The sequence below is a fragment of the Oncorhynchus nerka genome, linkage group LG11, assembly GCF_034236695.1.
Source record: "Oncorhynchus nerka isolate Pitt River linkage group LG11, Oner_Uvic_2.0, whole genome shotgun sequence".
NCBI classification, from domain to species: domain Eukaryota; kingdom Metazoa; phylum Chordata; class Actinopteri; order Salmoniformes; family Salmonidae; genus Oncorhynchus; species Oncorhynchus nerka.
In genome coordinates, this window is record NC_088406.1 from 30,427,632 (window position 1) to 30,453,298 (window position 25,667).

General features: G+C 44.7%; 1 protein-coding gene across 1 annotated transcript in view; it reads left to right on the forward strand.

Annotated features, from left to right (window-relative positions):
- Positions 1 to 1,118: 1,118 nt before the first annotated feature.
- Positions 1,119 to 25,667, forward strand: part of LOC115136666 (kin of IRRE-like protein 3) — a 255,613-nt gene continuing 231,064 nt past the window's right edge. Inside the window, exon 1 of the mRNA XM_065024393.1 lies at positions 1,119 to 1,508. Within this exon, the coding sequence (XP_064880465.1) occupies positions 1,466 to 1,508 (43 nt within the window). The 5' untranslated portion in view covers positions 1,119 to 1,465. The remainder of the gene's footprint in view (positions 1,509 to 25,667) is intronic.

The following is a 25,667-nucleotide window of genomic DNA, read 5'->3' on the forward strand; positions in this document are numbered from 1 at the left end:
AGAACTAACAAACACCCAAGGTTCAAAACTACAATGAGGATTAAACATAAACTCTCTCACAGAAGGTGGAAATTCTATAGTTTTTCTGCCTTTTCAGGCTTTCAGCACTTTGCTTGCTCAGTCTCTGTGAACTAATATCTTTCTGCAGAGTTGTAAAAAAACAAGTTCATTTTGCCGTTTATTTCAATTCCAAAATGATATCCCAGCATCACACACACAGAAACACAAACACTGGCACATACACTCACAATACATATCCTCATCCACACATGCACTTCCGTATACATTCATTTTTAAGAGGCCAGTAAAAAACAATGTTATTATCGCTGAATAATTTATACAAATATAAAGAAGGTTTCCTTGACCTAGTAGCTATAAGTAACCCTGTAGCGCTATCCATGCACGCTTATTTCTAGAAATATGAGACTGGGTGTAGGAAACTGGTTGAGCCAGGCAAGTTAAAAGATGAAGAAAGAATGCTCCTTTTAATATTTACAAGGTGAAACAGACTTGTTAGCAAACACTGCATTAGAGGGATTTACAGCCTTTACATTATAGCTCAATCAATGAAGGATTGCAAATCTAAATCACTCCTGATAGAAATTGCAGACTAATGAATATTATAGGACATTAGTCTTGCATTCTAATGTATGTGTTTACATTATCCTCACTGCTCTATGGGGCAAACACACTGATTCAAACCCAGATCTGATTATGTGGAATACTAGTCCCATGTTGAAGGAAGCCAGGAGGGAAAGCAGCACTTTTGTTTGTGGATGTCTGTGTTATCCTTGGCCAGTGCAGCCAAAGCTGGTCCTCTTTTAATTCTAACTGGAGGAGCTGCCTTTCTGCCTGCCTCCCCTCCCATGGAAGTCCCAGTTCCCAGAGATTTGAGGGAGCTGATTCTCCCAGCCGGACCTGCTCCGGCACAGGCTCCGACACAGGCACTGAGACAGCCAGGCAGGCAGAGAGAAAGAGACAGAGGAGAAAGAGAGTGGGAGCTGGAGGGAGGAGTCTTATTGTGGAGCCTTACTAGGCGCCTCTACTGGGTGAGTGATTGGGCGAGAGAGTGAGAGAGAGAGCGTGAGAGAGAGGGAGAGAAGGGAGGGGTACGAGTAGAGACACTGGAACGGCAGTGAGACCGAGCGAGTTTACGAGCGAGAGAACACGAGAGAGCTCACACTGAGAGAGTCTACACATCAACAGGAGAGCAAAGCAAAGCTGACCACTGTCCACAAGAGTGACATAGAGAGAAGGAGAGAGAGAAGAAGAAAAGGAGGAGAAGAAGAGAGGAAAAAAGGAAAGAAGAGTTTAAGCTATATCCCTGGCACAAGGGAGATCATTGAGGGACTGTAGCACTCATCCAGAAGTGCACAGAAGAGCACTGTTGTGTGTGTGTGTGCCAACATCAATTTCACACACTCGTCCACTGTGTTTCAGAGGTTCACCCTCTTCCTCTCCAGTCATGATCCCCTGGGTCGTTGTGTTCCTGTGGATCTCCGGAAATGGTAAGTCAACTGGCTATGGTCCTCTTATCCACTGCATTTGTCTAGCATCTTTCTGTTATTATCTGTGTTAGTTGGTGACTGCATGTGAATCTTGAGCATTTTATCTGAAGTAGTCTTTGGTGTAAGCTGTCAGACCGGATGCTGTCAGATGTATCTCATTTTGCCTCAATGATATGTCCCTGTGCTATATGGGGAAGAAACTGGTGGATAATAACGGAATACTTGTGTTTATAGCTGTTAACATTTGTAGCCGGTGCTATCCTATCTCAGGAGTTCATCATGGCTTGTGCCGATTCAGACTGAATAACCTCATCAGACAAGCTCCTCTGAGTGTTCACATCCCAGCTTGGCGAAGCGTTCGCTCCCCGTGACTCACATTATTTTGAACCTGCGACCATGTCTTTGCTGGGGATGTGCCGGGGGTTGGTCAAGACCACAGAGGACCACAGAGAATATAGAGCACTCTGAACAACACAATCGCCTTGGACTAAATATCCAGGTGATTTCATTCTTAGACAGTGTATTAGAAATGAAGATGGATGGATTGGTTGTTTCCCCAACTTGCCAGCAGGTGGTTGTCTTTGGAAAACAATGTAACTCTCGCTGTCAGTAATCTGTGAGAATTCTGTAAACTTCACTATGTCGGGTGGGTGAGATGTGGCTGGTCTGAGGGCAGGTAGAGAGTAGATGGAGTGTGTTTGTTCCTCCGTAGCCACTAAGAGAGTAGAGGGAGTGTGTTTACTCCTCTGTGGTCACTAAGAGTGGGGAGAGTGTGTGTCAGTGGAGTCTACTCACAGGAAGAAGGGGAGGACCATACTCCTCAGTGAATTTCTTAAAAATACAAATAGCCAAACATTAAAAACGTTATCCTTTTTAGATAAAACTCTAAATATATTCACATGTCACCAAATAATTGATTAAAACAATGTTTTGCAATGAAGGTCTACAGTAGCTTGACCAGCACTCTGTAGGGTAGCACCATGGTGTAGCCAAAGGACAGCTAGCTTTTGTCCTCCTCATGGTTCTCAGTCCTTTCCATAAACTTACACAGTAATTATGACAGCTTCTGGAGGACGTCCTCCAACCTATCAGAGCTCTTGCAGCTTGAAGTGACATGTTGTCCACCCAATCAAAATATCAGAGAATGAGTCTAGAGCTGAAAGCATAAGCTACAGCTAGCACTGCAGTGCATAAAATGTGGTGAGTAGTTGACTTAAAGAGGTAGAAATACAGTAGTTGAAAAGTTTTGAACAAATGTATTTATTTTCAAATTAGGGAGAAGCGCGCGAGAGAGAGCTAGCTATATTTGGTTGCACATTTCTTTTACTTTCACCTTCACTTAGCTAGAGAATGCAGCTAGCTAGTTTAGACTACTTGAACATCCGGCTCAAACAGAGAGGGATGTTATGTTAGCTAGCTGCCTATGGCTATCCAACACTGGAACTCTTCCAAGTCAAGGTAAGCTTTTGGTTTTATAAATGTATTGCCACTGGGGCCCACCGGTGTAACTGCTAAACTGCTTTCTGGATGTACTGCATGACTGTAGCTAGCAGGTTTACTAACGTGTTAGTTCTAGTAACTGACGTGACAACGATGTAGCTGTGTGTAGCAGTTATAGCGGTCATGATATGAAGGTTTGGCTTGGAAAGGTTATTTTGCCTGGTCACAGACAGCTGATGTGTTGTGCGCTGAAGTCCTCAAGCGATGGAAAAATGTGAGAGGAGGAGAGCGTGTAGATAGTTGCGAGAAGATTTATATATACAACAAGCAAATTGATCACGCTGCTATGAAAGTGAACTGTGTTTGCGCGTGATCATTCTGACAATTCAGAAAAAAAAAAAAAATCTTTTTTTCCCCAGACGTTTCTTAAATGGAATCAAACAGAACGAAACGGGTATAAAAATACCTGAATTTGTTAAATAGAAAATCACATTTGCAACTGTTTCTCCCTAAATTCTCGTTTCTCGCCTAGCAGGCGAGAGTGTGCAAGGCGGTATTGAATGTGTGACTGTCTGTCACCTTGATTACTCAAAATGATCTACGTAGGTAAACTGTCATTCATAGGCTAGGTTGTAACTTCAGTATCATCTAGTAGCCTAAACCTATTGATGTTACATTGAACTGGGTGAATGGAATATGAATGACTGTGTCATCATGCTGTAATAGAAATAAGGCCATGCTCATAAAAACATTTAATAATCCTCCCTCTTCTTAAACGGCACCGACCGCCACTGGTGTGTTAGCTCCTACATGGTCATGGTAACTGACCCACAAAGGGAGCAGGAGCTCATCCCAGAGTGTGTCAGGGTCAGCGGAGCTGTCACAGCTTATTTTCAAAGTTTGACCCCTCACGCTGGGCAGCCATCTAAGCAGGGTTCTGTCCCTCAGCTCTCTCAGTGTGTGTGTGCGTTTGTGTGTGTGTGTGTGTGTGTGTGTGCGTGTCAGATATAGAGGCATAACCTTTTGTTCAAAATCATCGGGAGGAAGAGGAAACCAAGTCTTTCTAGTTTGTGTCACAATGGACTGAATCTGACAGCTTTGAGGTTGGAACATTTACAGCGGAGGTCGTTATCAACGCTTCATTTGTTTTCCAGAATTCTATTTTCCCTTGTTCTCTAGATCACACAGAGAGAAATCAAGTAAATAATTCAAATGATAGAAAAGGTCAAGCTTGTTTTCGCTTTCAAAAACATTCTATTGTGCCCTTTTCAATGTCTAGAAATGATGTATGCATATGTTCAAGTGGCAAAAAAAAAATGTTCGGATGCACTTACACAACCCACTAATTTAACGTTGACTATGGCACTAAAGCTGTTAATGTTGCTCTCAGTACTGCTGGTTCAGGAGTTGTACATCACATCTGAGGAGGTTGTCTGTTGTATCTGTTTTTATGCTTGTGTAAGTGTATCCTGGGATGTTGACACTAACATACTGGTGTCCTGTGAAGTAGTTTGAAAGTACGCAGTAGCTATAGAGACTGTATTCCACAGTTGATGGTTATTTCTTCATGACCAGACGTTTTTTTTTCTGAGATCATTGTACTCTGGAAATAAGTTTAAATTGCACACGTTTAGACTGTAACATTAGGTGTCTGCCTCATTTGTGTCCTTCACTGCATGCTCAAAATGACTGCCTCAAGCTATTTATTCTCCTTTAAGCTAAGAAGCTGACAATTTACAAACTACCTGATGATGATAGCCTATCTGCTGAAATACCATATAGACAGATTGTACATTCCAATCACATCGCTGCATAGATCTCCATACATCAGCTCTTTGTGCACAGGTATTTTACCGGCATGATATTTTATTTCCCTCATTACAGGTGATGCTTTCAGTTCTGGGAAAAACAACTAAAAACCAACCAGCACATATCTCAGATAATGCAGACAAGAGCGAGATTGCTCTGCAATTCAGCTGTTTGTTATTACCATAATATAAAATAATATAAGCCCTGGCAGGTAAACAGGAGATAACAACCTGCTTCTACTTGCCTTTGCCCATCTCTGGTAGAGAACACGTCACCCTGTTGCTAATTCTAGTTTTACAAATTGTTACTCGGTTTATGTCGCCAGCTACTGTCAGCAGAAAACATGAGAAAACTATCTATTTTATGAAGAAGGGACAGAGGGAATTGTGAGGCCAAGACTAGAGAGAGCCATCCTCTAGTGAGAGAGAGAGAGAGAGAGAGAGAGAGAGGTTCTGCTGATCTCAATCCTGCCTGTACTGTTTGTAAGTCACCTTTTCTTCCCCCATTCCATGGCACTCGCCTGGTCCGCAACTGATGAAGTGAGCCAGGAGGACACGATGTGAGCCAGGAGGACACGATGTGAGCCGGGAGGATCCTGAAAGAATGTCCCCAAAGAAGGCAGTCAACGCAGGCAAAACCTATCCCAAGACGTAGTCTGTCTCTCTCATTCCCTCTCTCTTTCTCTCTCTTCCCCTCTATCCCTGGCTCTCTTGTGTGGTACAGTGTGATTGAACACCATCTCTGCTGTCAGGGAAATGGTGCTGGAATTTCTGAGTACAGAAAGTCCCTGTGGAGGGAGCCTATTTAAGAATAGAGTCTTGTACTGGATGTGACTGTCCCTGTGGCAGACTGGAACCGAAAAACCACACAGAGGTATATGGAGTGACTCTCTCTCTCAAACTAGACCCAGATTGCTGGCCTCCTTATTAAATCCATCAGCAAACTGTCCAGTGGTTCCTTGGATGGTACTTATAGGCAACACGTCTAATCATTCTGCTGGCCTCGGATTTGCACACTGGGGGCAGTGCAGCATATCAATGGACTCCATTTCTCTCTCTCTCCTTCTCCCACTCTGTCTTCTGGCTTCCTCCCTCCTTCCCAGCTCACAAGCACACTCCTAGACCTCCTAGTGCTAAGTCACCACCCTGCCATGACACTAAGCTGTTTCTTAACCCTGGAAAGAAGGTCTTAGCATACCACAAGCCTCTATTTCATTTGCTGCTGTCTGTTAACGGTCTGCCTATTCTGAACCTAAACCCGCTTTTCACAGAACACGAGCTTTGATACCAAATTCCTAATAGCTTCATAATTAAATGTCAACACAATGTCATGTTTGGTTTTTGAGATTTTGGAATAAATCTCTTTGCTTCTTTAAAAGAGAACCCCCCCCCCCCCCCCCCCATCACATTTCACAATACAAATCATCCCAAAATGACATTGGCCAATTTTGTCTCCATTTCATTGCATCATGCTGCATTCTAAGTAGTTATTTGTCAATAATGCATGTGTTAAACCCCTTGTAAATGCATGGATTATGACACAATAATCCAATTGTAATTAATAGATTTAGCTATTTCAACCACAAGCTAAAACAAATTATTATAATTTTTTCCATATGCTTTCAAACTCCCTCCTTTGCTCATCATATAGACTTTCTCACACAGCTCCTGCTGTGGTCTACCTTCCTGTTGTCTGTGGTCAAACATGGTGGCTAAGAAGATAGAAGATATACCATGTGTCCTTCCTATATCTTAACTCTTCACTCACTCTTCATTGACGGCACATGGTGTAAGGACATTAACCTTTGCCAGGTCACGTCTCCACAGGAGATTGATATTGATGTCCTCCATTGGGGTGTGACGTTGTAAGCCAACCTTTGTTTCCTTGTTTGTGCTTTGTGTACCATCGAGGCTAGCGTCATAAGTCACCTCAGTCGCCCATGACCCCTGCTGATTTCCGTGTCATGCTAGATTAAGCCTAATCCAATCCAGCCTGATGTTTCCCAAAGGATATTTCTGGTAGTAAACATATGAATAAATAATCAGAAGCTGTCTCTAGAAAGCTTTGGCTCTTGGTCCCAGTGGTTAGCAATGGATAGGTCTTCAAAGGGGTCATTTGACAAAATGTTATTTTCAAGAATATCAGATAAGGTGGGTTTATGCTGGGTTTATATGGGTTTATGCTGGGTCAATAGACCATTTTTAGTAGGTTTTTGCCTTCAGAGTAAATGCCATTTTTTTGTTTTTTTTTACATTCATTGATGATTGATAATAGGTTATGGCTTTTGTTACAATTTGATTAGAGTAATTAGATCATTGAGTTACCGTTTAATTAAAGCTATTGCATTTTAATCAGCTGTTGTCTGTGTAGTTAATTGTAGTGCATCATGTATCTTTATGCTTGCATCATAGGCCTTTAGCAGACGCAAACAAGTGTAAAGTAAGTAAGAGATCAATTCAGAGACGTAATTTTCTCTTCATATATTTTTATTACCTTAATTTAACTAGGCAAGTCAGTTAAGAACAAATTCTTATTTTCAATGACAGCCTAGGAACAGTGAGTTAACTGCCTTGTTCAGGAGCAGCACGACTGATTTTTACCTTGTCAGCTCAGGGATTCAATCTTTCAACCTTTATGGTTATTAGTCCAACGCTCTAACCACTAGGCTACCTGCTGCCTAGTGTATCTGACTGCTTCATCCGATTAAATGGATGGAATCTCTTCAAGTCGGATTCCGGTCAGGGAATGGAAAATGATTAGTTTGGAAACTATTCTTCCAAACCAGGCAATGATTCACTTCCATGTAAGCAATGTTTACTGGAGTTCATTACAATTCACCAATGGCATTACTGTTCTTAAGTATACTCCAAAGACCACCTACCTACCATTCAGAATGACATACACCAATATGCACTCCAACCCCCACCTTCTCTCCCTCTCTGAGACTTTTCTCTTGGATCTCATTCCTAGGGGATGAATTTATCCAGATTGAAGCACTCTTGGCAAAAGGGCATTATCCCGGATTACGTGTCTGCTGGGCGTAATGTTAAGTAATTCAACCAGATGCTGTTGTTATCATGAGGTCACCTGTGGAGTGAGGGTTAGCACCAACCCACACTCCTCTGTCCCACCCTCTCCCCTATTCCCCCTCTTTCCTTGAAGACATAGGGCAGCACCCTACTTGGCCTGTCTGCCTTTCATAAGGAGTGTTAGGATACAGGGAGATGGCAGAAGGGGGAACACGGGCACACTGGGCGGCAGCTGCCTTCTCTGAGCACAGTCGGGATTTTTTTTGACAGATTAAAGAGGGGATTAATGGGTTCTAAATTGCAGCCTAATGCACAGGAAACAACAGGCGATGTTATTCCCTCTCAGTGGGAGCCGAGTGCAGCGGCTTGGCAGGGGAGGTCAACAGAGCCGGAGTAAGGCGGGTCGTACACCACGCTCCTGTTCCGGCAGTGTTTTTCTGTCACAGCTGGTAAAAAGTAGCTACCAGTCCCTACCTCCTTGTTCCTGTGCAGAGGGTTGCCGGGCGAAGAAAGTGGGTGGGAAGGAGGTAGTATAGTGGAAGTAATGCTATGACTTTGAGTGTAGCTTGGTAATAAGTTGCTAATAATGATCTGACCCTTTTTTTTAAAATTTGACCTAAAATGACATGTAGGAGAAAATAACGCATTAGATCTGGTAAAAGATAATACAAACAAAAAAACGAGCGTTTTCTATCTTTTTTTCCATCATATTTGAAATGCAAGAGAAAGCCCATAATATAATATTGCAGTTTAGGCACTATTTCGATTTTGGCCACTAGATGGCAGCAGTGTGCGTGCAAAGTTTCAGATTGATCCAGTGAAGCATTGCAATACTGGACAATATTTTGTATCAAGTCTTCCCAAATGTGCCGAATTGGTCAGTTGATATATTTTCAAGAACATAACTATAGAGAACATACAAAAATGATATGGTAATACAAAATGTCAGTTTACACACTCCCAGGAATATCATACATGATGGTTCATTAGCTTATACACTAACTTTCACACATCTAGATGGCCGGGCGGGGTGGGTGGGGAGCCAGAGACAGCAGGGGTTCAAACTGTAGAAGCCAGTTCCTACATTTGAATATAAAAATAGATTTTATCAAACAAAACTATTCCACATTTTATCTCTGAGACTCTCAGGATGAAAAATCAGAGCAAGACTACTGAATGTAAGTACATTATTTACCTTCAGAGGTGAATGTATCAAACCAGTTGCCGTGATAAAAGTGTTTTGTTGTTGTGCACTCTCCTCAAACAATAGCATGGTATTTTTCACTGTAATAGCTACTGTAAATTGGACAGGGCAGTTAGATTAACAAGAATTGAAGCAATCTGCCCATATAAGACATGTCTATGTCCTGGAAAGTTTGCTGTTACTTACAATGTCATGTTAATCACATTAGTGCACATTAGCACAACCATCCCTGTATAGGGACACCGATCCCGAATAGGTTATTAACTTGATTTTCTCCCCTTTAGTAAAGAGACATTTCTTTCAATTATATAGTTTAGGATGTATCGTATCGAAAATGTGCGCAGATATGATCAGCTTGACACTATACACTGCATTTTAGGATTCAGAGCACTGTTTCTATTGATTTATAAATGGCATATAATGGTGCCATTCAATCGACTTTGTAGAGTTCAAAAACGGTAGTTCTAATGTGTTATAGTTGTCTTTTATGTTCTTGAGAACTCCTGATTTTGCCTCAAAATAACAATCCACATATGTATTTTCATGCCTCGGCTCCATTCGCTGCCCATTTCTATTTCAAACTGGGAAAAAAGCTGCTCCCCGCATCGATATTGTTATCAGGGCAGATCGGGAGTCATTACCTTGGGTAAATTGCATGCCATCCTATTCGCTGCCTACTGCTGCCAATATAATGTTGTGTATCCTGGAAGCGGCTGAAGCATTTGTGAGTAAGCCACCTAGCAAATACATTGACAGGATTGTTACAGGCCATGTTGGAGGGAGGATGGAAGATGCATTTGGTGTTTCGGCACAGGAGGCACTTGAGGAATTGGGTTTCTGATCTGATAACAGCTTCAGAGTGTTTTGTGGGAAGTTTCTGGAACAACCCAATATTACACCTGGATGAACTCGGCTGTCTCTACCCCCCTCTCTCCCGCCTTCCATTTCTCTCTCTCTGTTCTCCCTCTCTCATGCCAGTGTTACCTACCAGAGATGGAAATGTCTTTTAAATTGGCCGATGCAAGTTAGCCGTATGTGTTTGTTCTGTGTGTATCGGTATGCTTGTTAGCGCATGTGTGTGTATGTGTGTCGGAGTTGCAGGTGTACGGTTGTGCAACGCCAATTACGCCTGCAAGCCTTGTGCGGCAATATATACTGAACAAAAATATAAACGCAACATGTAAAGATTTTGTCCCATGTTTCATGAGCTGAAACAAAAGATCCCAGAAATGTTGCATACGCACTAAAAGCTTATTTCTATCATATTTTGTGCACAAATTAGTTTACATCCCTGTTAGTGAGCATTTATCTTTGCCAGGAAGCTGATTAAACAGCATGATCATTACACAGGTGCACATTGTGCTGGGGACAATAAAAGGTCACTCTAAAATGTGCAGTTTTGTCACACCACACATTGCCATGGATGTTTCAAGTTTTGATGGAGCGTGCAATTGGCATGCTGACTGCAGGAATGTCCACCAGAGCTGTTGCCAGAGAATTGAATGTTCATTACTCTACCATAAGCCGCCTCCAACATTGATTTAGAGAATTTGAAACCAGCCTCAGAACCGCAGACCGTGTGTAACCACACCAGCCCAGGACCTCCACATCCAACTTCTTCACCTACGGGATCGTCGGAGACCAGCCATCCGGACAGCTGATGAAACTGATAATTATTTCTGTCTGCAAAAAAGCCATTTTGTGAGAAAAACTCATTCTTATTGGCTGGGCCTGGCTCCCCAGTGGGCGGGCCTATGCCCTCCCAGGCCCAACAATGGCTGTGCCCCTGCCCAGTCATATGAAATCCATAGACTAGGGCCTAATTAATTCATTTCAATTGACTGATGTACTTAACTGTAACTTTGCTGAAAATGTTCAATGTTACGTTTATATTTTTGTTCAGTATACATGCAAATTAGCCTTTTGACTTGTATATGGGGAATCAGGAAAGAAAGGAGCGCCTTGCAAACTCAACTGTGGTTAAATATGTGTGTGCTTCCCTGCCAGTACAACACACATGCATCTATCTGGAAACAACAGAACAGCGGCAATATATAGCTCGCTTCTCCCAGTGATGCCTTGCGGCGGACAGCATTGAGAGCAGGTGATGGCCTCCGATAGAACATGGGGGTCATGGGGGTCTGGATATGGTTAACAGATAGAGCCCTTCTGTAATGTTCCCCTGGCACTATTGGCTCATTGGAGTATGCCCAACTCATTCCTGCTCAGTCGGGGTCAATTCAACTGGATTATACTTTTTTAAACTAGAGGCCGCTGGGAACAGAATTGTCTGTGGGAACCAGGCATACAGTAATTGTTAAGAAAGGCTCTATTCTTTGAGCAACTATTTAATCCAGCACTGATCAAGCAAAATGTTTTATTCAGCAAAGCACATCAGACACAACAGCTTTCACTGAACTTTTTCTTCATTCTAAACTTTTTAAATCTGGGGGCTATGTAAGCTTTGTCAATCAGGAGGCCTAATAGTGTCAGGCCTCATCCCCTTCATCAGTCTGTTGATGTGGATAGTATTTCACTAGCTGCCAAACGGGGGGTTGAGCCACCTGCTTGTCCTACTAAGACAATTAGGCAATTGAGGGAGAGGCCATTCAGTAGTCATGATCAGAAGGCTGGTATTAGAGTTAGACAGAGCCGCCCATCTACCATCTCCAACTAACGGTGGCATGATGCCAGTTTTCTTCCAGCCTAATTAGCATGTTTGTTGAAGGAAATGTAGGAGCGTTTGACACCAGGCTTAGGAAACGATGAACGCTTGGTTGGTGCTTAGACAGAAATATCCCATTGGCCCTCAGACAAGCCTCTACTGTAAGGCCTGTGGCTCTGTGTCATTGTGGAGTTGCTTACCATCCCACTCCGTCCTCATCAGTTCTTTCCTCGAGTTACCAAAGAGCAATCTGCCAATGCATATGCCTCCCTTTCACAATATGTCCTTTGGTGGGCGCTACTGAGTAGAACACTGCTGCTTGAATATTGTGGTTGGGGGTTGATCTTCTGAAGTATATATCCAAGTGTGAATCCATCTCACACTGAACATTAATACAGAATTAGCTTGTATACTGAGTCCTCTCCACATGCAACAAAGAGGTCTATTTTTACATGTAGTAATTACTGGTTTTCAGACTCAGGATCAGCTATAAGTAATCAAAACATATTATGTCTCAGCCCCATCCTATCCTTTATATGATTTGTCTCTCTTCATCTTCCTCTAAGTCCTTAGTTTATCGCCATGCCACTTTAAAGGGGGTTTCAGAAATGAGTAAGTGTAAACATTGTAAATTAAAAATTGTAAACATTGAAATGAAACTGTAATTATTTGGAGTTGGTATTTATATTTCTTTGAGGATTTGTAGCTTCAAGAGCACTTTTCACACCACACTCTTTTTGTATTTGGAGCTGGAGTCCAAGTGCAATTTAATATTGTGTAGATAATTTTTTGCCAGGCCCAGGCGAAAAAAAATGGTTAATTCACGATCGGGCGGTTAAATGATTTGCTATCCTTTCAAATCTGTTGGCAGGGGTTTCAATCTGGCAGGCCTCCCGGGTGAATTGACAGTGGTCATTGCTCAATCCCTAGGGGACATTAGTGCAAATCACAGAGGCACACCAGAGTCATCGCAGTTCGCCCCTTTCCCTTGGCCAGCACCCAATGCTAAATAGCAGTGCTCACTCTGGCTAACAATATTGGGCAAGGAGACTACCCTTAAACCTGATTTAATTATAACGCCTCAAAACAGGCCTGGCTCTAACACTGAGCGAGACCAAACAAAACATTGAAGGAGGAAGACCTAAGCGTAGGCAGGGAGAAGGGTCGTCCATTATTATTATTATTATTTTTATTTTTTTATATATATTTTTTTAAGGGGTAGATCAGCTTTAATATTGCAGATAGATTGTAGCTTCCATCAATGTAATTGTCTGCATCACTTCCAATCCCCCATATATTTTTTTGCAAATGTATGTATGTATATACAGTGCCTTGCGAAAGTATTCGGCCCCCTTGAACTTTGCGACCTTTTGCCACATTTCAGGCTTCAAACATAAAGATATAAAACTGTATTTTTTTGTGAAGAATCAACAACAAGTGGGACACAATCATGAAGTGGAACGACATTTATTGGATATTTCAAACTTTTTTAACAAATCAAAAACTGAAAAATTGGGCGTGCAAAATTATTCAGCCCCCTTAAGTTAATACTTTGTAGCGCCACCTTTTGCTGTGATTACAGCTGTAAGTCACTTGGGGTATGTCTCTATCAGTTTTGCACATCGAGAGACTGACATTTTTTCCCATTCCTCCTTGCAAAACAGCTCGAGCTCAGTGAGGTTGGATGGAGAGCATTTGTGAACAGCAGTTTTCAGTTCTTTCCACAGATTCTCGATTGGATTCAGGTCTGGACTTTGACTTGGCCATTCTAACACCTGGATATGTTTATTTTTGAACCATTCCATTGTAGATTTTGCTTTATGTTTTGGATCATTGTCTTGTTGGAAGACAAATCTCCGTCCCAGTCTCAGGTCTTTTGCAGACTCCATCAGGTTTTCTTCCAGAATGGTCCTGTATTTGGCTCCATCCATCTTCCCATCAATTTTAACCATCTTCCCTGTCCCTGCTGAAGAAAAGCAGGCCCTAACCATGATGCTGCCACCACCATGTTTGACAGTGGGGATGGTGTGTTCAGGGTGATGAGCTGTGTTGCTTTTACGCCAAACATAACGTTTTGCATTGTTGCCAAAAAGTTCAATTTTGGTTTCATCTGACCAGAGCACCTTCTTCCACGTTTGGTGTGTCTCCCAGGTGGCTTGTGGCAAACTTTAAACAACACTTTTTATGGATATCTTTAAGAAATGGCTTTCTTCTTGCCACTCTTCCATAAAGGCCAGATTTGTGCAATATACGACTGATTGTTGTCCTATGGACAGAGTGTCCAACCTCCAATCTCTGCAGTTCATCCAGAGTGATCATGGGCCTCTTGGCTGCATCTCTGATCAGTCTTCTCCTTGTATGAGCTGAAAGTTTAGAGGGACGGCCAGGTCTTGGTATATTTGCAGTGCTCCTTGGGATGTTTAAAGCTTGGGAAATCTTTTTGTATCCAAATCCGGCTTTAAACTTCTTCACAACAGTATCTCGGACCTGCCTGGTGTGTTCCTTGTTCTTCATGATGCTCTCTGCGCTTTTAACGGACCTCTGAGACTATCACAGTGCAGGTGCATTTATACGGAGACTTGATTACACACAGGTGGATTGTATTTATCATCATTAGTCATTTAGGTCAACATTGGATCATTCAGAGATCCTCACTGAACTTCTGGAGAGAGTTTGCTGCACTGAAAGTAAAGGGGCTGAATAATTTTGCACGCCCAATTTTTCCGTTTTTGATTTGTTAAAAAAGTTTGAAATATCCAATAAATGTCGTTCCACTTCATGATTGTGTCCCACTTGTTGTTGATTCTTCACAAAAAAATACAGTTTTATATCTTTATGTTTGAAGCCTGAAATGTCGCAAAGTTCAACGGGGTTGAATACTTTCGCAAGGCACTGTATATATACATATATGTATCTTTAAAAATATATATATTTCCTTCATTACCCTCCAACCTTACCAGGGTCGTCCATTATTTCCTGTGTAAGGGGAAGTGGAGGGACACAGAGGATGCTCCGGCAGGCCGATGATAAACAGACTCTATGTCAGAGATTGGATTAGAGGGATAGAGAAAACTTAAAAGCAGAGTGCAGTTTATTGTAGCCTTATCTAAAGTGATAATGTTACCACAGACGGATGAGTGCAATGACGGATGAGTGGATGGTAGCTCTTATACAATATATAACAATGGGCCAGATAGCTTGGTGGATATGCAACAACTGCACTTCTGAAAGAACAGGAAGGGCTCGCATTCAAACAGCAGGGAATAGCTCCTCCGAAATTCACCATCGATTGCAAGACCTCTAGTTGGCCTGCAGTGTGATCATTAAACCAGGTGTAGACTTCACTCAGAAGGGCACAGATAGAATCATGGTATGTTGCTGCCATTTGAAGGCTATTTTAGCTAAGATATGACCAAGACATTTTGAGAGTCTGAGAAGTTTTTTACAATGGAGAAGTTATTCTCAGATATGTGTAAGGTGGAAGTATGTATTTCTGCTCTAGTTGGGGGTTGCTATGTTTGAAATGAGTGTTTGACAAAGTTGTGTGTCTGAGAGGATCACTCTCAGGGAGGGTGTAGATTGCTGTTGATGCTCACAGAAAGCTGAAAAAAAGAACAATAATAATAATAACAAGAAAGAGGCATCTTAGGTTCCCCGGTAGAACAGAACAATAATAATAATAACAAGAAAGAGGCATCTTAGGTTCCCCGGTAGAACAGTAAGGTAACGTTTGGAGGTATTTAGGTAAGCCAACTGTTCTAGTTTTCCACAATGACTCCTGGGGATTTTCTCTCCCTTCTGAAGTCTATGTTATCTAATTGTTGGTCTGATTAAGAACATAAGAATACAATACCTCCCAAGGTAAACAAAGCTATCTCCTGCTTGGCAGAGGGAGAGAAAAAAACTCAAAGGGAAGGGGGGATTGTTGTCACAAGTTAAACGTATCTGAAGCTTGCAGTCCTAATCCGGGCTAGGGATGTGCATGTGTGTTTTTGTGTGACTTAGAGCAAATGAGATTATTCTCCTCTTTCGTTGGATGCTAATTGTATTACTAAACATTGTTTGCGTATCTGACTCATAGCAGCGTGACTCTCACGTTGGGTTTCTGTGATGTTGGACACAATTTTGCTCATAGTTGAGCAGTAAGAAAATAAAAATTCTGACTGGGAAAAAACTTGTTGAATCAACGTTGTTTCCACATTTCAACAACAACAACAAAAATATATGTGATTACCTTGAATCAACATGGAAAACCGATTGGATTAGAGAAAATTAATCAAGGAAATTTAGATTTTTTTTTCACTAGACGTTGAACTGACATCTGCGCCCAGTGGGATGGGCTTTGAAATACCCTTGCATGACTTTTGAATAATGGTGCAGGGTGGTGCATGCCCCCAGGCCAATTCTGTGTGACACTAGCAAGGCAGGACATAAAAAATGCAGAAGGGCATCTAAAGTTGATCATGGCAGTGCACTGTGGCATGTTCAGAGGTGTCACAAATCCCCCACTCACCTCCTCCGAGTGTCCTTAAACTTCTCCAGGTCTTTGTGTTCATGGGGACCAGCTTGAATTATTAACAGTCTTTCATTAAAAGGCACTTTTCAGGGCTGCAGCCAGAGAAACTCGGGCTAGTTTGACGAACTCGTTTAGATTAAGGGAGACACAGCGCCGTGGTGGAGATTTACGACGGAAAAAGTTGGATGTCCCGCAGCCCAGAGAGTCTCTTCCAGATGGGCCTGTTCCACACAGAGTGGGGAGTTAATGGCTTGGAGTCTGCCGTCACTCCTCCTCTACTGCTGCTCTCTAACTGCCAAATGTCATCTTGTCCCCCTATTTTCTCTTTTCTTCCATGGCAGCCTATTACCTAGGATCGTTTCAACCCAAATCCTTTCTGTTATTTGTAAGGAACCATAGGTATTCATAGTGTGTTCATATTCATACTGAATTCCCTACTGAAAACATACTTTGTTTTCATGAGCCAAAGTACGAGAACAACACTAATGAGCAGTGCCTGTGTGGGCCCTGGCATCATTGTAGTATGAACTGTAATTATTCTCCCAAAAGCAGCCATCATTGCTTCAACTCTGCTGTGCATCTCTTGATCACCTCCATATTGGGAGAAAATGGGGAATGAACAACCCGAAAATACAAGTAACTTTCAGTGCCTCGGCAGCCCTTTGAAGGCTGACAAACAAGTGTATTTCATGTTAAAACCAGCAGACGTGTGGTACAGAAAGAGAATAACACAGACAGAGATCAGTATCCAGGGGTAGGAGATCAGAGATCAGTATTCAGGGGTAGGAGATCAGAGATCAGTATCCAGGGGTAGGAGATCAGAGATCGGTATCCAGGGGTAGGAGATCAGAGATCAGTATCCAGGGGTAGGAGATCAGAGATCAGTATCCAGGGGTAGGAGATCAGAGATCAGTATCCAGGGGTAGGAGATCAGAGATCAGTATCCAGGGGTAGGAGATCAGAGATCAGTATCCAGGGGTAGGAGATCAGAAAGGGAAGATTTTGCGGTCTCTCTTTATGTGCCTGTACACAAGGCCTCCTCAGGAAATGGCATCTACTTCATAGTTTCTCCTCACATTTATTCTGACCCGTCTCTCTCTAGCAAAGAAAGATGAAAAAAGGGACAAACCAAACCCCATCAAAAGGCTCGAGCCCAATTAGGGTGCAAAGTGAACTGACCATTTACTAAACTGGAAAGTCACCCTGATGCTTTCCACAGTTAATGAGGTGGGATGATGAATTGGAACATGTAACTGATGCTCTGATGTCATCAGCCACAGCAGGTAACAGGCAAAGGGTATCAGAGACATAGAGCGAGTATACACTTGATCTGTCTCTGTATTGTTGTGAAATGAGGAGGGTGTTAAACCAAAGGAGACATTGTGTGTTTCACATTCTGGATTTCTTGGGGCTAGTGTGTCAACAAGGTTTAGGTAATATTTTTCCCCGTCCACAACACACATACAGAAGCACGCATACACAGAGAAAGAGCGAGAGAGTGGGCTGTTGCTTCAAGAATCTGTTATCTCTGCATTAATGATGGAGCGGGAGCTGTGGTGGCCCTCACCGAGACATGAACCAGATTTCAACCTGGGCTCCCATGGGTTGAGGGCTGCATGTCTCCAACATGTCACAACTCTATCGCTGCTGGGAGGGGGCTGTATGTCATCATTGTAATACTTTAAAAGTAAGGCAGCTTTCAATGGAAGAGGAAGGAGGGTGGAGGGGGTTGGATGTGGGGGCTGTTTGCCTGGCTGAGATGGCTTGCCGCAACAGTTAGACCGACAGCTCTAATCAATTACAGGGACAGACCGCTGTGAACAAACCGCTGTATTTCCTAATGGAAATAAAGTGGAAATTATCAACCCAGGAATGAGAGGAAAGAAGGAGGAGAGAGGATGAAAATGATGCAGGCTCAGACTTGGTCGTTACAAAGGCAAATTGCCACTTTGAGAAAGGAAAATATGTTTTCATTTACATCATTATTTATAATGAAAATGGAGAAAGAAAGAGAATCCACCCACAGACTGTCAAATGCCCCTTTCTGACTTCTTGTTCTCTAACAGCATCACCACCTCAGATCCCCATCCCTCCATCCCCTCCTCCATCTTCCCTCCCTCCCTCCCTCCCTCCCTCCCTGCCTCCAACACACACACACACACACACACACACACACACACACACACACACACACACACACACAAGCACACCATGTTGCTCTGAAGAATCCACGCTCCACTAATACAGCTCGGCTGGAGAAAGCCTGTGAGCATATGTCATTAAAATGCTTAGACATGTGGAAGGGAGAGTCGAGAGATGGAGAGGAAAGGACAAACATCTGGGGAAGAGTTTGTCAGGTGCAATCAGCATGATATCTACCCACCTATAGACCCCTGCCAGACAGGTAGGTCAAGGGGGAGCCAAAATAGGACACCCCACCATTCTCCTAGACTTCTCAGAGAGAGAGAGAGAGGTGTGTGACTCATATGAGAGAGACAGATGTTTGTGTGAGAAAACAGAGTGTGATGAAGGACGGTGAAGGGGAAGAGAATAGTATTTCTTCTTAAGACAGCATGAGATGTAGAGGATTCAAGAAAATCTCAGATGGTTCCGTCTTCAAGAATATGAACTGACAGGTGGGAGTGTTGTTTCACCTAATTTTATAAGAAAAGGGCTTGGGGCAAAGCCGAATGATAATGTATCAGAGATTTCAGACTAACTCAGAGTGGAGACAGAGGTCAAACAGCTGAGCTGGTGTAACAAGAGAACAAGTCAGGTGAAGCCGATTAACAGAAGACTGAATTTCAAATAAGCTCTATTGGCCTCAGCCGTCAAATGTAAATTTGAGACCTTGTCGTCTGCTTTTCAAAGTGCGCCCAGGCTGTTAGAGAGAATAGCCTTTTAACGGCAGGGATTGTGACGTTGTATCAGGTCAGGCAGGTGGAAGACAAAAAAAGTAAGAAGACAAATGATGAAGAAGCAGAAACGGTTTGTTCCTAAAGGGCCAGGGAAAGTTTCAGTGTTGTGCAGTTTCTCAGTAAGTGTTGCAAGGGCTAAAGACACCACCAGGGCAATGTTGTGTTACTGAATTAAATTGCTGAGGAACTGACCCTGTGGGGAGGCTCGCAACAGTCCGCTGAAGTTCTGCCCAGTTCCCTTTCTTAACCAGACTGTGCGGCTCTGGTCCAAGGTTAACCAACGCTGCTCTCTGTCCTGCTGCTTTTATTATGAGTCTGAAAAGGACTGATGTAACAGAGGTCAGGCTCAATGAGACACAGCAGTGAAAGTTGATTTGAGTGTCACCCAATAACAAATGGATGAATAGCTGCATTCCACAAAAGACTGCTACTGTTCAGTTTGTGCATGGAAGCTGTTTTCATAAGCACGTTAAGTGAAAGCAGGGCAGGAACAGAGGGAGAAGGATGTTTGGTTACGTGTGTGCATGTGTATGTGTGTGTGTGCATGTGTATGTGTGTGTGATGGAACCACAGAGGCTGTGTGAAGGCGCTGTACTGCGAAAGGTGCCAGAGTGTGTTTGTCATGGGCAGCGTAATGTCGAGGAGAAAGGGGACTGCAGAGAGAGACTTTCCCTAGGCACACAGAGTCTGTCAGACTGATTAAGTCATACGGGCTGAGTGAGAGCTGGGAAATTGAATCAGTGCATGCTGGGGTAGTATGTCATGAAGGAAAAATAAATAAATAAATAAATACAAACATAAAAGTATTAACATGATGGTACATCAGATATGCACTTATACCTGTTCCCAGAGGCCCTGGTGCACCAGTGTGCTCTCATTCCCCCTCCTCAGGCAATGTAAAGCAGGTCAAGACATCTTAAAGTTCAGCGAACGCAACATGACAGGACAACTCCAACATACGGCCTGTGTGACAGCTAGTGTTGTGCAGAGATGAGTGATGCTGGCCTGTGTCTTGTAGTAGGGGGAGGAATATGAAAGCCTGCTGGTGAGATAGGGACTTATCTATTTTAGCTTCAACTCACAGCTAAGAGACATCATAAAAAACCGGATGTGAACCACAAGAGAGTTTCACGTAGGAAGTACAAGTACAAGATTCACTTTTTTAAATTCTAAGTATGAGAGAGGCATATAGTTTCACAGCTATCCACCCAGTCCGTCTCTAGGCTGAGGTTGTCTATCACGTTATGGGGTGTGGTACAGGAGTGAAGACATCTGATGGAACACCGGTCTCCACTGCCACTGGCACACCCTCCATACGAACACGCTCCCTCTCCACCTCTCTAAACACTCTCTCTCTCCACCTCTCTAAACACGCTCCCTCTCCACCTCTCTAAACACGCTCCCTCTCCACCTCTCTAAACACTCTCTCTAAACACGCTCCCTCTCCACCTCTCTAAACACTCTCTCTCTCCACCTCTCTAAACACGCTCCCTCTCCACCTCTCTAAACACGCTCCCTCTCCACCTCTCTAAACACGCTCCCTCTCCACCTCTCTAAACACGCTCCCTCTCCACCTATCTAAACACGCTCCCTCTCCACCTCTCTAAACACGCTCTCTCTCCACCTCTCTAAACACGCTCCCTCTCCACCTCTCTAAACACACTCTCTCTCCACCTCTCTAAACACACTCTCTCTCCACCTCTCTAAACACGCTCCCTCTCCACCTCTCTAAACACGCTCCCTCTCCACCTCTCTAAACACTCTCTCTAAACACGCTCCCTCTCCACCTCTCTAAACACGCTCCCTCTCCACCTCTCTAAACACTCTCTCTAAACACGCTCCCTCTCCACCTCTCTAAACACTCTCTCTCTCCACCTCTCTAAACACGCTCCCTCTCCACCTCTCTAAACACGCTCCCTCTCCACCTCTCTAAACACGCTCCCTCTCCACCTCTCTAAACACGCTCCCTCTCCACCTCTCTAAACACTCTCTCTAAACACGCTCCCTCTCCACCTCTCTAAACACGCTCCCTCTCCACCTCTCTAAACACGCTCCCTCTCCACTTCTCTAAACACGCTCTCTCTCCACCTCTCTGTCTTTGTTCTGGGGACCTCGCCTGCTATCAGTGCATCTATCTATCTATCTATCTATCTATCTATCTATCTATCTATCTTTCTTGTTCTCTTTCTCTCCATCTTTCCATCCCTATCTTACTCGCGCAATGTTGAAATACAGCATGCTGGTCAGCGGAGGATTACACAAGGGGAGCATCATTAACGCCACAGACAAGCCTCCCAGCACTGAAGCCAGGATGAGCTAGTGAACGAGGGACAGAAAGACGTGGAGATGTGAAAGGGCCTCTTGCCTCTGCCTCCCTCCCACGACTAGCCTACCTCCCCCACACTACAGCACATGGGAAACACTGGACCCTGTCGAAACCCCGATACACCACATTTCTATCTATAACACTGCCAGCGCTAAATGGTAAACGTCTCGGTACTCTGCAAGTGAAAAGGGCACATTGAATTAAGAGTAATTTAGCTGGAGATTGAGTTCGCTTTCGTAGCACAATGCCTAGCAGCTAATTCACTCGCCTACTGAACCTGGCCTCACACAGAGCAGAGCAGATCACAGAAGCTGCTTTTCACAGCTCAGCTGATGCTTACAATATGCACAATACCAGGTTAAAAATAAACCAGCCCATTTGTCATTTGCCCAAAATGCCAGATGCCCAATCTGCCCCTGACTGTTGCCATTGAATATAATTTTTTTCCCTTCCAAACAATTACTGTAGTGAAACAAAAGGTTTAAGTAAGCTTCAAGGGTACCTTTGATACAAAATGTTTCTTTTTTGGTGGGGAACACATCCCCTATTCAAGTTCCGACGCCTCTTTGGTCTGTACATTGGTTTTAATTTGTCAGACAAGGAGTTGTTTCAACAACATCTCTTTCAAAGGGAATTGAAACAGCAATGAATAGACAAGTGCACAGCAGTACTTCGCCTTCACAGAGAGGAAAGTGTCCCCCCATTAAACCAGGACAAGAAGTGGGGAAGAGTGTATCTTTGATCAAGGGCATGTCACTATTTGATCACAATGAGAAGTCTACTGGCTGTCCCAAGAGTGGCATAACCTCACCTTCAAAGTACTCTTTGTTTTTCCTCTCAAACATCCTATTTTCTGTGGGTTTCATCAACATGTTCAGAGAACACTCACTGCAGCGAAAGCAGTCAACAACAAACACAAAGTGATGTGCAGTTGACAGAAAACAAAAATCAATAACGTATTCTGATGGTATTCCAGTCCAAAAAGTGTTCTAAAGAGAAATAATCAAGGGGACCAATTTATTTGTTTCTGTCTGTCTGTCGTGACTCAGGTACAGCAATCAAAATGGACCCACAGCTATAGAATTTAATTGAACCACAAAGGAATGTATTCTGTCACGGGTAACTTGGTGCGTGAGGGAAGAATCAGGCGCAGAGAGCATATAGTTCCACAGGAAGACAGCACTTTTAATATCGCACTGAAATTAATGCCCAACAACACAGGGCGCGGGAAAATGTGGACCAACCCAACACACAGGGTACCAGGTCCAGAGCACGAACACCAAAAAACATACACACGTAACATACAGTATGAGTAATCCCGCACGAAACAAGGGCGGGTAAACATACTTTAAATAAGGAAGCCCATCAAGCACACAAATAGACACAGGTAAAACTAATAAGACAAAACAAACATACAACGAAAAAGGGATCGGTGGTGGCTAGTAGGCCGGTGACGACGACCGCCGAGCACCGCCCGAACAGGCAGGGGAGCCAACTTCGGTGGAAGTCGTGACAGTACCCCCCCGACGCGCGGGCGAGGTGCCGGGTGGTCCGGATGGAGGTGGTGGAAGTCTCTCAGGAGGGAAGGATCCAAAATGTCCCCCACCGGTACCCAGCATCTCTCCTCCGGACCGTACCCTTCCCGGTCCACGAGGTACTGTAGTAGGCCCCTCGCCCGGTGTCTCGAGTCCAGAATGCCATGTACTGTGTATGCCGGGGACCCCTTGATGTCCAGAGGGGCTGGAGGGACCTCAGGCAGCTCACCTTCCTGAAGGGGACCAGCCACCACCGGCCTGAGGAGAGACACATGAAACGAGGGGTTAATACGATAATACCTAGGAAGTTGTGATCTGTAACACACCTCGTTTATTCTCCTCAGGACTTTAAATGGCCCCACACACTGCGGCCCCAGCTTCCGGCAGGGCAGGCGGAGGGGCAGGTTTCGGGTCGAGAGCCAGACCCGGTCCACCGGTGCGAACACGGGGGCCTCACTGAGGTGCTGGTCAGTGCTCCTCTTCTGCCGTCCCCCGCCAGTCTCAGCAACTCCTGGACGGCTTTCCAGGTGTCCTTTGAGCGCTGTACCCATTCCTCTACCGCAGGAGCCTCGGTCTGGCTCTGATGCCATGGGGCCAGGACCGGCTGGTAACCCAACACACACTGACATGTAGTGGGGACATGTTCATTGAGGAGTGGCGGAGGGAGTTCTGAGCGAGCTCAGCCCAAGGAACATACCTCACCCACCGGTCCCGGCAATATGGCCGGTCCCGGCAATATGACAGCAGAAACCTGCCCACATCCTGGTTTACACGCTCCACCTGCCCATTACTCTCGGGGGGAAAACCCAAGAGATCAAGCTGACCAAGACCCCCAGTCTCTCCATAAACACCCTCCAAACTCTGTCCGTGAATTGGGGGCCCCGATCAGAAACAATGTCCTCAGGCACCCCATAGTGCCAGAAGACATGGGTAAACAGGGCCTCCGCAGTCTGCAGGGCCGTAGGGAGACCGGGCAACGGGATGAGACGGCAGGACTTAGAAAACCGATCCACAACGACAAGGATCGTAGTACTTCCCTGGGACGGGGGAAGGTCGGTAAGAAAGTCCACCTATAAGTGTGTCCACGACCGTTGTGGAGCGGGGAGGGTTTGTAACTTCCCTCTAGGCAAGTGTCGAGGAGCCTTGCTCTGAGCGCAGACCGAGCAGAAGGAGAGATAAAATCTTATGTCCTTAGCCAACGTGGGCCACCAGTATCTCCCTCTAAGACTCCGCACTGTCCTCTCGATGCCAGGAAGACCCGAGGAGGGTAGAGTATGAGCCCAACGGATTAGTTTATCATGCACCCCCCTCGGCACGAATTGAGCCCCTGCTGTACACTGAGGGGGAGCTGGCTCTAACCGTGATGCCCTCTCTATCTCTGCGTCCAACTCCCATACTAACTGTGCCATGAGACATGAAGGTGGAATGACATGGGTCGGCTCAACAGACCACTCCTCGGTATCATAGAGGCGGGACAGTGCGTCTGCTTTGGTGTTTTGGGAGCCTGGCCGGTATGAGATGATGAAACGCCTCTGCTGACCAATGCAAGCGCACCGGTCCTCCCTTCAGCAGTGAGGTGATAGGAGCAGCCACCTGGCCAAAACCCCGGATAAACCTCAGGTAGTAATTGGCAAACCTTAAAAACCGCTGCACCTCTTTCACCGTGGTCGGAGTCGGCCAATTTCACGCGGCTATAACGCGGTCACACTTCATTACCACCCCGGAGGTGGAAATACGATAACCCAGGAAGGAAACGGCCTGTTTGAAGAACACACATTTCTCGGCCTTGCAATACAGGTCATGCTCCACCGTTGCCCAAGTACCTTACGCACCAGAGACACGTGCCGCGCGTGTGGCAGAATAGATCAAGATGTCATTGATGTACACTACCACTCCCTGCCCGAGCAGGTCTCGGAGAATCTCGTCTACGAAGGATTGGAAGACGACCGGAGCATTCTTCAACCCATATGGCATGACGTGGCACTCATAATGGCCAGATGTAGTACTAAATGTGGTTTTCCACTCATCTCCTCCCCAGATACGCACCAGATTATACGCACTCCTCAGGTCCAGTTTTGTGAAGAAGTGCGCCCTGTCAAATGATTCCACCGCCGTAGCGATGAGAGGTAGTGGGTAACTAAACCCCACTGTGATGGAATTTAGACCCCGATAATCAATGCACGGACGCAGAGTTCCCTCCTTCTTCAAAAAAAGAAGCTTGAGGAGACGGGTGATGCGGAGGGCCGAATGTACCCCTGTCCCAGTGATTCAGCAACATATGTCTCCATAGCTACTGTCTCCTCCTGGGACAATGGGTACACATGACTCCTAGGAAGTGCAGCATTCTCCAGGAGGTCTATCGCCCAGTCCCCTCAACGATGGGGTGGTAATTGGGTCGCCTTCTTTTTACGGAAGGCGATAGCCAAATCGCCATATTCAGAGGGAATGCGCACGGTGGAAACCTGGTCTGGCCTCTCCACCATAGTCGCACAAACGGCAACTCCTATACATCTGCCTGAACACTCCTCTGACCACCCTCTAAGAGCCCCCTGTCGCCAGGAAATCACTGGGTTGTGCTGAGCTAGCCAGAGAATTCCCAACACCACTGGAAATGCAGGTGAATCGATAAGGAACAGACTAATCCGCTCCTTATGACCCCCCTGCGTTACCAGGTGCAGTGGCACCATGGCCTCCCTGACCACTCCTGACCCTAATGG